Here is a 15651-nt window from a genome sequence, read left to right on the forward strand (position 1 = left end):
TAACTCTATCTTTTATTTATATATATATATATATATGTAACGGCACGTTTGAGATCTCCCCAGAGGGGCTCAACGATATTGAGGTCAGGAGACTGAGATGGCCACTCCAGAACCTTCACTTTATTCTGTTGTAGCCAATGACAGGTGGACTTGGCCTTGTGTTTTGTATCATTGTCATGTTGGAATGTCCGAGTACTTCCCATGCGCAGCTTCCTGGCTGATGAATGCAAATGTTCCTCCAGTATTTTTTGATAACACACTGCATTCATCTTGCCAACAATTTTGACCAAATTTTCTTTGCCTTTGTAGCTCACACATCCCCAAAACATCAGTGATCCACCTCCGTGTTTCACAGTAGGGATGGTGTACCTTTCATCATAGGCCTTGTTGTCTTCTCTCCAAATGTAGTGTTTATGGTTGTGGCCAAAAAGCTCAATTTTGGTCTCATCACTCCAAATGACTTTGTGGCAGAAGGTTAGAGGCTTGTCTCTGCACTGTTTGGCGTATTGTAAGTGGGATACTTTGCGCCATTTGTGTAGTAATGACTTTCTTCTGGCGACTCGACCATGCAGTCCATCTTTCTTCAAGTGCCTCCTTATTGTGCATCTTGAAACAGCCACACCACATGTTTTCAGAGAGTCCTGTATCTCACCTGAAGTTATTTGTGGGTTTTTCTTTGCACCCCGAACAATTATCCTGGCAGTTGTGGCTGAAATTTTAGTTGGTCTACCTGACCGTGGTTTGGTTTCAACAGAACCCCTCATTTTCCACTTCTTGATTAGAGTTTGAACACTGCTGATTGGCCATCTCAATTCCTTGGATATCTTTTTATATCCCTTTCCTGTTTTATACAGTTCAACTACCTTTTCCCGCAGATCCTTTGACAATTATTTTGCTTTCCCCATGACTTGGAATCCAGAAACCTCAGTGCAGCACTGGATGAAAGATGCAAGGGTCTGTCAGGAGTCCAGAAACTCATTGACCTTTTATACACGCACACTAATTACAAGCAAACAGATCACAGGTTAGGATGGTTACCTTCAATAGCCATTCAAACCCCTTTGTGTCAACTTGTGTGCATGTTATCAGGGTATGTAAACTTTTGATCAGGGTCATTTTTGGTAGTTTGTGTTGTAATTTTATGATATAAAAAGAGTAAACACAGTTGATTGATAATAAATGGCGTTAGCTAAACACTAACCATGGGTTAAATAAAAGTTCTTGTGTTATTCATATTCTCCAGTGCTTTAAGTGGGCCAAAAGAGGTGCCGGTACTCTATTAGGCGCCGGTGCCCCCCCCCCCCCCCCAATACTGAACATGAAAATACCCTTGGCTGCGTGTGATGGGCACAGTGGCTGCATTTGATGGGCACAGTGGCTGCATTAGATGGGCACAGTGGCGACAATTGGTGGCACAGTGGCTGCGTGTGGTGGCACAGTGGCTGCGTGTGATGGCACAGTGGCTGCGTGTGATGGCACAGTGGCTGCGTTTGATGGGCACAGTGGCTGCATGTGATGGCACAGTGGCGACAATTGATGGCACATTGGCAGTGTGAGTTGGCACAGTGGCTGCATGTGATGGCACAGTGGCGACAATTGATGGCACTGTGGTTGCGTGTGTTCGCACAGTGGCTGCATGTGATGGCACAGTGGCTGCGTTTGGTGGCACAGTGGCTGCGTGTGATGGGCAGAGTGGCGACAATTGATGGCACAGTGGCTGCGTTTGATGGGCACAGTGGCTGCGTTTGATGGGCATAGTGGCTGCGTTTGGTGGCACAGTGAGGCTGCAATTAATGGGGGTTTTTTTTAGTTAGAGAAGGCAAGCTCAAAATAACTCAAAAATATTTTTTTTCTGCCATTTTTTTATTAAAAAACTGATGGTCACCTCAGTCCAACCCCCCCTCCCTCCAATACAGTTAATTATTTTCTTACTTTCTTCTGTTGCAGTCCTGAGTCCAGGATCCAGACAGTAGCAGCACTAGGAACTGTAGACGCAGGCTGAGCTGAGGCTCCTCGTGACTTGGGCTTCTTTTCTTGCCGCCGACACAGCTCCCTGCGCGAGTCCTCCTCTCACCTCGCCTCCGGCGTGACGTCACGCGGCGCACGCCGGGGAATGAACCAACTCTCCCCCAGGGGGGGGGGGGGGGGTCGAGGAAACGCACAGGACAGGAGTGACAGGACAGAGGAAAGGGAGCCAGGAGCGCACTCTGCAGCAGTGAGTCGGCTCCGGCGGGGCAGCATACAGTTTCTATTGTGACTGCGCTGCCTGTCTGACACACATTACCGGCCTGCAACTCGACAAGCCCACCGGCTGCGTTCCAGTACTGTAAACCCACGTACTGGGCGCACGGAGAGGTGCTGGTACTCTCCAGGGCCATTTTTGGAAGTGGCGGTACTGAGTACCGCCGCGTTCCGGCCCAGTTAAAGCACTGATATTCTCTGAAAAATGGCCAAGAAATCATAAATTCTGCCAGGGTATGTAAACTTATGAGCACAACTGTATATACTGTACATTATGGGTAGAGTTACATCTTAAAGTGCCTCCAAACTGCAGCCCACATGCTGGATATTGCATTTTAGCTTGCCTTTATTTAGCGCTTGAGGCACTGTTCTTTCCATGAATATGGAGCCCGATTCCTCCCACTGACACCAACAATGGGGTACTAATCCTCCCACCAACAACAATGATGGAGAACTATTCCTCCCACTGGCACCAACAATGGGGTACTATTCCTCCCACTGACAACAATGATGGAGAACTATTCCTCACACTGACACCAACAATGGGGTACTAATCCTCCCACCGACAGCAATGATGGAGAACTATTCCTCCCACTGACACCAACAATGGGGTACTATTCCTCCCACCGACAGCAATGATGGAGAACTATTCCTCCCACTGACACCAATGATGGGGCACTATTCCTCCCGGGTCATCTGTTCAGCGTTACGGAGGAGGTCTGGTGCTAGAATTATTGCTCTTGCTCCAGTGTGAGCGGGGATATGTAACATGTGTATCACAATCAGCGTTTTCATCCATAGGCGCCCCAGACACACGCGTTTACATTTGGACATGCATTTACATGGAGGTGGGGCTATCTAAAAAAAATGGGGGGGGGGATTTTAGGTGCTTGGGTGTAACTTACATTTTTTACCATTTTAGAAAAAAACTTTTTTTACGTAACCTTGTTTTTCATTCCATGGAGGGGGGGGGGGGGTTAGAGGGGAGGCCCCCTAAAGTGATGTCAAGCAAGTTGCGTTTGGGGTCAGCAACAAGGAGGGGAGTAGGGGATGCGTGACCAATCAGCTCCTTCCTCTCTACTCAGCAGCAGGAAACTGCCTGTCAGATTTACACATAGGCAAAAGTTTTTTTTTCCTAGTGGGAGTGGAGAGGGATTTGAACCCCTGTCAGGTTTTTAATGCTGTACCCTGTTTATATGTGCATGTGCATTTCAACTGTGTGTATGTGGGTCTTTATATTTATATACAGTTTATGTGGCTCTTTTATTATTTACTTTATCTTGTTTATATTATTATTATTATTATTACATTTTAATATTATTTATTTATTTTTAATGCTTTTTTTTAATATAACTTGACTTACTATTGTAAGGGGACTAAAAAACTCTCTATATTATAGTATTATGTACAATGACATGTTCTCTTTATGGAGATCTCAGTGATCCACTATTGCTCTGATGCCTCCTCAGCCCATGCAGCACAGGGACAGAGCATCCCTAATTTTTATGTTACCACCTTTCATTTCCCCCTGGCTTAGTAAATCATTAAAAGATCAAAAACAAAAAACAAAGAGGGATAAGCTGGTTATGAGCTGGTGTTATGGTGGCAGTGCAAGGGTTAATGTATGACACTAGATTTCTGGAGCAATATGAGTTTTTTTTAAAGAGAACATGGGAGGGGCCTGTATGAAAGCAGGGGGGAGGGGTCACTGTTATAACAAATTCATTTTGAGCTACTGAGGTCTGCACACAAATGATCTTTTTCAGTTTATGAGAGTTGGTAAAATCTGTGAAAAGGAGCTTACAGCTCCAACTACTGGCTGTGTAACTTACTCATACACAATCATTCATAACCTAAGAAAAAAAGTATTTGTAAAAAAAAAAGGTTTTCTTTTTAGTCCTGAAAATGCTGAAGCAAATAAGCAGATTCACTTAAGTTACGCCCTTCCCATCTTCACATATGTCGCTTCCCCACCACTCTGTCCAGAAGTGAAAGACATGCGCATTGATGAAACATTTGTTTGTTTTCGTTTCATTCGTTTTTACGTTTTTCGGGCTTATTCGTTATGATCACAATTTGTAAATTTGTAAAATCCTAAGGGCCAGATTCTCGTAGAATCGCGGCAGCGTAACTTATCCTAGATAAGTTACACTACCGCAATTTTTCATCACAAGTGCCTGTTTCACCAAGCACTTGTGATGAAAACTACGCCCGCGGCCTCCGGCGCAAGGCGGGCCAATTCAAATGGGCGTGTGCCATTTAAGTTAGGCGCGCTCCTGCGCCGGACCTGCTGCGCATGCTCCGTTTCCTAACTCCCGCCGTGCTTTGCGCGCCGTGACATCATTTTTTTTGAACGGCGACGCGCGTAGCGTACTTCTGTATTCCCGGACGGCTTACGCAAACGACGTTAAATTTTGAATTTCGACGCGGGAACGCCGGCCATACTTTAGACAGCAATACACTTGCTGACTAAAGTTAGGGCACCAAAAAAACGACTAACTTTGCGACGGGAAACTTGACTACGGACGACGTAGCGAACGCGAAAAACCGACGCTGGTTTACGACGCAAACTCCCCCCAGCGGCGGCCGCGGTACTGCATCCTAAGATCCGACAGTGTAAAACAATTACACCTGTCAGATCTTAGGGATATCTATGCGTAACTGATTCTATGAATCAGTCGCATAGATAGAAACAGGGATACGACGGCGTATCAGCAGATACGCCGTCGTATCCCTTTTGTGAATCTGGCCCTATGAGTTGTTTTTAAAAGAGAACATGAGAGGGGCCTGTATGAAAGCAGGAGGGAGGGGTCACTGTTATAACAAATTCATTTTGAGCTACTGAGGTCTGCACACAACTGATTTTTTTTTTCAATATAAGAGAATTGGTAAAACCTGTGAAAAGAAGCTTACAGCTCCACCTAATGGCTGGGTAAAAGAATACAAATTATTCATACACAATAATTCATAACCTAAGAAAAAAAAGTACTTTAACCTCTTCCGGCCCGCGCTGTAGCCGAATGACGGCTTCAGCGCGGACCTCAAAATCCAAGAGGACGTCATTTGACGTCCTCCTCTGTCCCCTGGACACAGCCAATTACAGATCGCCGCAAACGGCCAATCAGAGTGGCCGTTTGCGATGCGATCTGTGTGGCCAATGAGAGATGATCTCAAATGTAAACATATGAGATCATCTCTCATTGCCGCCTCTCCCTCCTCACACAGACAGCGCGTGTGAGGAGAGAGAAGGTCTGTGATTACTGTCATTTACTGTGGAAAGTCTTAACAGTGCCCGTTTACAGTGCCCATCCCAGTGCAATCCCAGTGCCATCCCTGTGCCATCCCAGTGCCATCCCAGTGCCATCCGTGTTGAAGAACATACAGTGCCATCCCTTTGCCACCTCATCAGTGCCAATCAGTGCCCACCTGTGCCGCCAATCAGTTTCCACCTGTGCCGCCAATCAGTGCCCACCTGTGCCGCCACATCAGTGCCCACCTGTGCCGCCACATCAGTGCCCACCTGTGCCGCCACATCAGTGCCCACCTGTGCCGCCAATCAGTTCCTACCTGTGCCGCCACATCAGTGCCCACCTGTGCCGCCACATCAGTGCCCACCTGTGCCGCCACATCAGTGCCCACCTGTGCCGCCAATCAGTTCCTACCTGTGCCGCCAATCAGTGCACATCTGTGCCGCCACATCAGTGCCCACCTGTGCCGCCACATCAGTGCCCACCTATGCCGCCTAATCAGTTCCTACCTGTGCCGCCAATCAGTGCACATCTGTGCCGCCAATCAGTGCACATCTGTGCCGCCAATCAGTGCACATCTGTGCCGCCACATCAGTGCCCACCTGTGCCGCCACATCAGTGCCCACCTGTGCCGCCACATCAGTGCCCACCTGTGCCAATCAGTGCCCATTTGTGCAGCATTATCAGTGCACATCTGTTCAGCATTATTAGTGCACATCTGTGCAGCATTATCAGTGCCTACCTGTGCTGCCAATCAGTGCCCACCTGTGCCGCCACATCAGTGCCCACCTGTGCCGCCACATCAGTGCCCACCTGTGCCGCCACATCAGTGCCACCTGTGCCAATCAGTGCCCATCTGTGCAGCATTATAAGTGCACATCTGTGCAGCATTATCAGTGCACATCTGTGCCGTCTCATCAGTGCCCATCTGCTCCGCCAATCAGTGCCCATCTGCTCCACCTCATCAGTGCCGATCTTCTCCACCTCATCAGTGCCCATCAGTTAAGGCTTAGCACACACCTGTGCAGTTGCATCAGCAACCATGTCCAAAAGGTCAAACAGGTAAGAGAGCTGCCGCTCCAGGTGAGCTCACTAGGGTAATTGATGTCCACTCAGAAGCAGATGGGTGCTGGCAATGCACAGGATGTGCAAAAACAATAAGGATATGGACAGCCGCACTCCAGTAACTTGAAAAAAGACGTGCCCTTTATTGGGTACAGGAAAAAATGCACTACAGGTATCAGCACACAGTGGGATTAAGCATTGACACTCAATGCGAAACGCGTCAGCTGTTTATCCCACTGTGTGCTGATACCTGTAGTGCATTTTTTCCTGTACCCAATAAAGGGCACGTCTTTTTTCAAGTTACTGGAGTGCGGCTGTCCATATCCCTATTGTTTTTGCATGTCCAAAAGGTCCTATTCCCTTCAGGAGGCATTCCAAATCATTTCTGCCCCCGACGAGAGCAACGGGGAGCTCTCTCATTCAGAGTCCCTTTCAAATTCAAATTCTGAGTTGGACGTCAATTATGAGCCCGCCCTCAGTAGCGGAACACTGAGTGACTCAGAGGAGGAAGATAGCCGGCCGGCTAAACGAAGGCGTTCTAGTGAGGAGGCAGTGCCATCCACCAGCACCGCAGTGCCATCCGCCAGCACTGCAGTGCCATCCGCCAGCACTGCAGGGCCATCCGCCAGCACTGCAGGGCCATCCGCCAGCACCGCAGTGCCTCGGCAACAAACTTCCAGGACCCATGCTAGCCTTCCATATGCCCTTCAGAACCCCTTGTGGCTTCCTCCTAATTCAGGAGAAGCCAACATTCCCTCTTTCACGGCCCAGCCAGGAATCCAAGTGGACACAGAGAATTTTTCACCAATCAATTATTTTAACCTCATGTTTACAGAGGACATGCTATCCGGAGTTGTGGCCCAGTGCAACCTATTTGCACAGCAATTTATTGAAAATAATCCCACGTCATACCATCCCTTCCAGTGGAGAGACCTTACGGTGGAGGAGTTGAAATTTTTTTTAGGCCTAACATTTTGTATGGGACTCAACCCAAAAAACACTTACCGTGCCTTTTGGTCCAAAAACCCGATCTACCACATGCCCATCTTCTCCAGCGTAATGCCCAGAGCACGATTCTTTGCCATAATGAGATTCCTACATTTCAACGACAATACCCAGAGCCATCCCCGAAATCATCCAGAACATGACAGACTTTTCAAAATTCGGCCCTTACTGAATTATTTTTCAGAAAAATTCCCCCAATTATATACCCCGGACCAACACATCTGTGTGGATGAGTCGCTTGTTAAATTTAGTGGCAGGCTTCAAATAAAACAATTCATACCAAGCAAAAGAGCCCGCTATGGTGTGAAGGTCTACAAATTGTGTGACCGAGTCACAGGATACCTGTATGCCTACAGAGTATACGAAGGCAAGGACACCCAGCTCAATCCCCCTAATTGCCCAGACTACTTGGGATCAAGTGGCAAAATTGTTTGGGAACTCATTAACCCCCTATTGGAAAAAGGCTATCATCTATACGTAGATAATTTCTACACCTCTCTTCCCCTGTTCCACAACCTGCACCGGAAGCAGGCCCCGGCTTGTGGCACCATCCGAAACAACAGGAAAGGCTTTCCTCAAAGCCTGGTGAATACAAAGCTGAAAAGAGGAGAATCAGCAAGTCTGCGTAACAATGCGGTTCTGGCGGTGAAGTGGAAGGACAGAAGAGACGTGTACATGCTATCTTCCATCCATAATGATACCGTCGTTGAAACCCGCAGAAGGCGTGGCACCATCATCCGAAAGCCCACTTGCATCCAGGACTATAATTTGTTTATGGGGGGGGTCGACTTCAATGACCAGATGCTTGAACCCTATCTTGCTACAAGAAGAACGTACCATTGGTACAAAAAAGTTGCCATTTATTTTTTTCAATTGGCCATATATAATTCCTTTGTAATTTACAGCAACTCCACAAAAAAAACCACAAACACTTCCTTGGCTACCAAGAGGACCTTATCACTGCCCTTATTTTCCCGAACGGCCCACCCCAAACCATCCGATCTGATGTTTTAAGTCGTCTCGCCGAGCGTCATTTTCCTGATAAAATCCCTCCCACAGAAACAGGCCGACGACGTAAAAAAAAATGCAAGGTATGCGCCAGTGATGGAGTCAGACGAGACACATCTTTCCATTGTGTGGATTGTCCTTCCCAACCAGGCCTCTGTGTAACTGACTGTTTTCGCCGTTACCACACCAAACTAAAGTATTAATCCTCCGTTCCTGCCTTTACACACCTTCACACCCCTTATGCCACTGCCTGCTCTGTAACTGACCCCGGCTTGTTTTTTGACCACGATTCTGCCTAACGATTTTGTGATACCTCTACCTGATCTGGAACTGACCTCGGCTTGTTTTTTTACCATGATTCTGCCTAACGATTCTGTAATACCTCTGCCTGATCTGGAACTGACCCTGGACTGTTTTTTCGACCATTCTTCTGCCTAACGATTCTGTAATGCCTCTGCCTGATCTGGAACTGACCTCGGACTGTTTGACCATGCCTTTTGCCTGCCTCCTGGACTGATCTTGTACCCTGCTACTGGACTAGTGGGATTCAACACAGGGGTCTCACATATGTGAGGGGCTCCAGAAAAGTTTTTCTGGATGAAGAAAACATTTTTTTTGTTTTCTCATGCTAGATTAGGGTCTGGTTGCCCGGAGGCTTCAAAGAGATTTGGGTGGGAGAAGCCTCTACCCCTGTCCCCCTTCTGTCCAGAACGAGGCCCTACTTCTGCCTGCTGCCTGTAGGACCTATGCCATCATGCCTCTGCCTGTTGCATGAGCTGACCACCTGCACTAACCCTGATGGGACAGTACCCCTGCCTGGACGTTGCTGACCAAGTCCCTGCCTGCTGCCTGGACCAGTGCTATCCTGCTGTGTAGAACTGTGCTACTATTACCACAGGTAATCTTTTGTATACGCTTTGCTCAGCATAATGTATTTTGGGGTGTAATTCTTGGTATGTGCATGCTATGTGTCTCCGGAACACCTGACGGTGTTCCTTGCATGTTGGATCTCAGGCTGTGTAGAAGTCTCACACATGTGGTATCGTTGTACTCAGGAGGAGTAGCAGAATGTATTTTGGGGTGTCATTTTAGCTATGTACATGCTATGTGTTGAAAATATCTTATCAATGGACAACTTTGTGTAAAAAAAATGCGTTTTCATTTTTTTTCCACATTTTCCAAAAACTTCTGGAAAAAAATGAACCATTCAAAAGACTCATTATGCCTCATAGATTATACGTTGGGGTGTTCGCTTTCCAAAATGGGGTCATTTTGTGGGTAATTCCATTGTCCTGGTGTTCCAGGGCCTTCAAAAGTGTAATAGGTAGTCAACTAGTTAGATGTGCAATTTATGCTCCTAGAACCCCTGATGGCGCTCCCTGCATATTGGGGCTCTGTATGTGGCCAGGCAGTGAAAAAGTCTCACACATGGGGTATCGTTCTACTCAGGAGGAGTAGCAGAATGTATTTTGGGGTGTCATTTTTGCTATGTACATGCTATGTGTTGGAAATATCTTATCAATGGACAACTTTGTGTAAAAAAAATGCGTTTTAATTTTTTTTCCACATTTTTCAAAAACTTCTGGAAAAAAATGAACCATTCAAAAGACTCATTATGCCTCATAGATTATACGTTGGGGTGTTGGCTTTCCAAAATGGGGTCATTTTGTGGGTAATTCCATTGTCCTGGTGTTCCAGGGCCTTCAAAAGTGTAATAGGTAGTCAACTAGTTAGATGTGCAATTTATGCTCCTAGAACCCCTGATGGCGCTCCCTGCATATTGGGGCTCTGTATGTGGCCAGGCAGTAAAAAAGTCTCACACATGGGGTATCGTTCTACTCAGGAGGAGTAGCAGAATGTATTTTGGGGTGTCATTTTTGGTATGCACATGCCATGTAAGAGAAATAAGCTAATACAATGACAATTTTGAGATTTTTTTTAAATAAAAAATAAAAATCTTAATTTTGCAAAGTATTGTGGGAAAAAAATACAACTTCAAATAACTCACCATGCCTCTTAATAAATACGTTGGAATGTCTACTTTCCAAAAAGGGGTTATTTGGGGGGTATTTGTACTTTCCTGGCTTGTTAGCGTCTCAAGAATTGAGATAGGCCTTCAATACATCAGGTGTGATCAGATGTGATAATTTTGTATTAATTGCACTATAGCTTGTAGACTCTAAAACTTTCACACAGACCAAATAATTTCCCAAAATTTTGGGCTATTTTTATCAAAGACATGTAGCAGTATAAATTGTGGCCAAAATCTATCAAGAAATATTAATAATTTGCAAAAAAAATTCACAGAAACTAAGAAAAAAACATATTTTTTCAAAATTTTCGGTCTTTTTTCATTAATAGCGCAAAAAATACAAAACCAAGAGGTGATCAAATACCACCAAAAGAAAGCTCTATTTGTGGGAAAAAAAGGACAAAAAAATCATTTGGGTACAGTGTTGCATGACTGAGTAATTGTCATTCAAAGTGTGAGAGCGCTGAAAGCTGAAAATTGCTCTGGGCAGGAGGGGTGTTTAAGTGCCCAGTAAGCAAGTGGTTAAAAAAAGGATTTTATTTTTTAGTCCTGACCATGCTGAAGCAAATCAATAGATTCACTTTTTAGGACCTGTATAAAAGCAGGTAGGAGAGGTCACTGCTCTAACAAATTAATTTCGAGCTACTGAGGTCTGCACACCACTGATTTCTTTGAGAGAGAGAGAGAGAGAGTTGGAAAACCTGTGAAAAGGAGCTTACAGCTCCACCTACTGGCTGTGTAAAAGAATGCAACTTACCGGTACTCATACACAATCATTCATAACCTAAGAAAAAAAGTATTTGCAAAAAAAGGTTTTCTTTTTAGTCCTGAAAATGCTGAAGCAAATAAACAGATTCACTTAAGTTACACCCTTCCCATCTTCACATATTTCGCTTCCCCACCACTCTGTCCAGAAGTGAAAGACATGTGCACTGCTGAAACATTTGTTTGTTTTCGTTTCATTCGTTTTTTTTTTTTTTTTTTTTTTTTTTAGTTTTTAAGCTTTTTGGGCTCATTCGTTATGATCACAATTCGTAAATTTGTAAACTCCTAAATTACGAAATTAGAAAATTTGAAAGAATAACTCCAAATTAACGAAAATTTGGAGTTATTTGGAGAAAATAATAAAGAAAATTTGAAAGAATAACTCCAAATTGATGAAAATCCGTTTAACACATTTTTCCAAATATTCGTAAATTAGAATATTTAAAAAAAATCGTAAATTAGTATATTTCACAAACTCGTAAATTCGAAAAAATTTGAATACCCGAAATCCTGAAATAATAACTAACTAATAATAACAACTTAACTATTACTAACTATTAAGTTATAAGAATTGGAATTTCCTTTCAAATTTAGCTGTTAGTAAACGTAACGAATACGAATTTATTTGAAGTTTTATCCTAAAATTATCCTAACTAAACGAATGAAAAGCAACAAATTAATAACAAATAATAATAATAAAAATATTAGAATTTACAAGTTTTCTAAATATTTGAATTTACGAATATTTGAAGAAATTTGTTAAACAGGTTTTCGTTCATTTGGAAATTAACGAATTTGACAAAATTAGTTTAACCACTTCCATACCAGAGGGCACTTATACACCTTCCCGCCCAGACCAATTTTTAGCTTTTAGTGCTGTTTCACTTTGAATGACAATTGCGCGGTCGTGCTACACTGTACCAAACTACATTTTTATCATTTTGTTCCCACAAATAGAGCTTTCTTTTGGTGGTATTTGATCACCTCTGGGATTTTTTTTTTCTGCAAAAAAAATAAAAAAATTACTGAAAATTTTGAAAAAAAAAAGTTTTTTTTGTTTCAGTTATAAAACATTGTAAATAAGTATGTTTTCTCCTTCACGGATGGGCACTGATGGTACTGCACTGACGGGCACTGATGGGCACCGATGAGGTGGCACTGATGTGGTGGCATTGATGGGCACTGATGATGGGCAATAATATGCGGCACTGATAGGCGGCACAGATGGGCACTGATAAGCGTCACAGAGAGGCGGCATGAATGGGCATGGATAGGTGGCATGGATGGGCACGGATAGGCGGCATGGATGGGCACGGATAGGTGGCATGGATAGGCACTGACAGGCAGCACGGATGGGCATAGATGGGCACTGATAGGTGGCACAAATGTATGTGTTGTACTAATGGATGCCAATCAGTGCCAAACAATGCTTGCCAATGAGTGATTCCCATTGTGGGCACTGATTGGCATCCATTGTGGGCACTGATTGGCATCCATTATTTGTAAATTTTCATCCCTGGTGGTCTAGGGTGGCATACCTGTGGTGGGCATCCCTGGTGGTCTAGTGGCATCCCTGGTGGTCCAGTGTGGGCATCCTCGGGGGGGGGGGGGGGCTGTGCTGATAATCTTTGGGGGGCTGTGCTGACATCTAGGTAAAGAGTCTCTGACAGACGCGAGTGAGGAAGAGCCGATTACCGGATTTTCCTGTTTACATCGTGATCAGCCGTGATTGGACATGGCTGATCACGTGGTAAAGAGTCTCCGTCAGAGACTCTTTACCTAGATCGGTGTTGCGGGGTGTCAGACTGACACCCTGCAACAACGATCGCCGCGATGCCCGCCCCCAGGGGCGCGCAGCGGCTCAATATCATGGGGATGTCATATGACGTCCACTCAGGATATTGAAACCACTTTACCGACGTCTTTTTGCATAAGGCGGGCGGCAAGTGGTTAACTAATTCGGAACGAAACGATGTCTTAAAGGAAGTATCCTGTACTTCTGGGTATAGGAGAGCACGTGATTCCATACCTCCTCCAGTCATGTGACAGAGCTGGTCAATGACAATTGTCCACTTTGGCACCTAGGACTTGCACAGCTGGACGAGGAGAGAGTCACAGGCATCCTTTCTGTGTTCCCGAAGGGTAAATAGGGCAGCGGGAAGTGTTCGGCTTTAACTCTACAAGTAGACTGTGATATCAACATAACTAATAGTACATTTTTGATTTTAATGGCGAGAATACTTTAATTAATTAATGATCACAAATTCTCCCTGTTCGTGTCAGATGGTTGACCTGTCTTCTTATGTTCTTCTCCCTTCTCAGAATGTATGCTGCTGCCAATATAACTACCAACTTTTATGTGGTCAGCGAGCCTTGGCTGTACTCCCTGGCCTGGTGTGCCGGAGCCTATTCAGTTACAACAAACACCGTAAGAACGCTCAAGAGGATGGAAAAGCCCATGTTCCTGCTGGTAATAATAATATTTATAGTACATCTATAAACCTGGGTCCTCCAAACCTTCTAAATCCATGGCCAGTTGACGGTGCTTTAAAGTAAAACTTTTGCCATGCCCTGTTTCGACAAGACATGGGGGTTGCTTTAAATGTACAGGAGCATTTTATGTCTGCTCCAGCTTGTTGTCTCTATTATTTTAATATCAATATACAGTGGAACCTTGGTTTACGAGTAACGCAGTTAACAAGCGTTTTGAATAACAAGCAACTTTTAAAAAAAAATTCTGACTCGGTTTGCAAGTGTTGTCTTGCCAAACGAGCAGAATTCAAGCTAATGGGGTGTGCAGTACCGTATTTGGCCAGAGGTGTGGGGGCGCCGGTGACACTCGGAATGGTTCGTAGCCGTTCCCAGCCGTTTGGAAATACTCTGAATCACAATTGGAAATAGCTCTTGAGTGTTTCCGAACCTTTTTGAGGGTTTCTGAGATCAGCCGGGTGTTTCCTGAGTATTCCAGAGGCTCTCCGACACCCCCCACCTCTGGCCACATGCGGTATTGCATGCCATAGAAGTCAATGCAGAACAAATTATCTTAGTTTCCATTGACTTCTATGGGGAAACTCGCTTTGATATGCGAGTGCTTTGGATAACAAGCATTCTCCTTGAATGGATTATGCTCATAATAAAAGGTTCCACTGTATATATATATATATGTGTATATATATATATATATATATATATATATATATATATAAATACACACCGATTAGCCATAACATTATGACCACCCACCTAAGATTGAGTATGGCCCCCTTTTGCTTAAACAGCCCTGACCTATTATTGAGACATGGACACCAAAGCAACATCCACTTGAAGGGCCCAGATTCTCAAAGGGCTTACGACGGCGCAACGCAATGTGCGCCGTCGTAAGTCCTAATCTGGGCCGTCGTATCTATGCGACTGATTCTTAGAATCAGTTACGCATAGATAACCATTAGATCCGACAGGCGTAAGGCTCTTACGCTGTTGGATCTTAAATGCAATTTTTTTTTCGCCGCTTGGTGTCGCCTCCGTCGTTTTCCCCGTCGGGTATGCAAATTAGCAAAATATGCGAATTCCCGAACGTACGCGCGGTCGACGCAGTGAAGTTACGACGTTTACGTAAGATTTGCGACGCGTAAAGTTGCCCCTGCTATATGAGAGGCAACCAATGTTAAGTATGGCCGTCGTTCCCACGTCGAAATCTGAAAATTTACGTTGTTTGTGTAAGTCGACCGTGAATGGCACTGGACGCCATTTACGTTCACGTCGAAACCAATGACGTCCTTGCGACGTCATTTAGTGCAATGCACGTCGGGAAATTTTAGGGACGGCGCATGCGCAGTACAATCGGCGCGGGAACGCGCCTAATTTAAATGATCCACGCCCCCTACCCGGATCATTTGAATTAGGCGGGCTTGCGCCGGGGGATTTACGCTACGCCGCCGCAACTTTACAGGCAAGTTCTTTGAGAGTAAAGCACTTGCCTGTAAAACTTGCGGCGGCGTAACGTAAATGACATACGTTACGCCGCCGCAGTTTTACGCCATTCTAACAGAATCTGGCCCCAGGTTTCCCAGCAGAACATTGCCCATAGCATCACACTGCCTCTGCCAACGTGCCTTCTTATACGGCATCCTGGTGCCATCTCTTCCCTATGTAAGTGACGCACACGCACGCGGCCATCCACAAGAAAACGTGATTCATCAGACCAGGCCACCTTTTTCCAGTGCTCCGTAGTCCAGTTTTGATGTTCATGTGACCGTTGTAGAAGCTTTTGGCTGTGGATATGGGTCA

At 45.1% G+C, this 15651-nt stretch overlaps 1 protein-coding gene across 3 annotated transcripts in view; it reads left to right on the top strand.

Annotated features, from left to right (window-relative positions):
- The window catches only part of GDPD4 (glycerophosphodiester phosphodiesterase domain containing 4), a 151091-nt gene that overhangs the window by 118890 nt on the left and 16550 nt on the right, over positions 1-15651 (top strand). For all 3 annotated transcript variants that reach the window (XM_040339983.1, XM_040339982.1, XM_040339984.1), the window contains exon 13: positions 13687-13834. In XM_040339983.1, the coding sequence (XP_040195917.1) occupies positions 13687-13834 (148 nt within the window). The remainder of the gene's footprint in view (positions 1-13686; positions 13835-15651) is intronic.

Source organism: Rana temporaria, chromosome 2, assembly GCF_905171775.1.
Source record: "Rana temporaria chromosome 2, aRanTem1.1, whole genome shotgun sequence".
NCBI classification, from domain to species: Eukaryota; Metazoa; Chordata; class Amphibia; order Anura; family Ranidae; genus Rana; species Rana temporaria.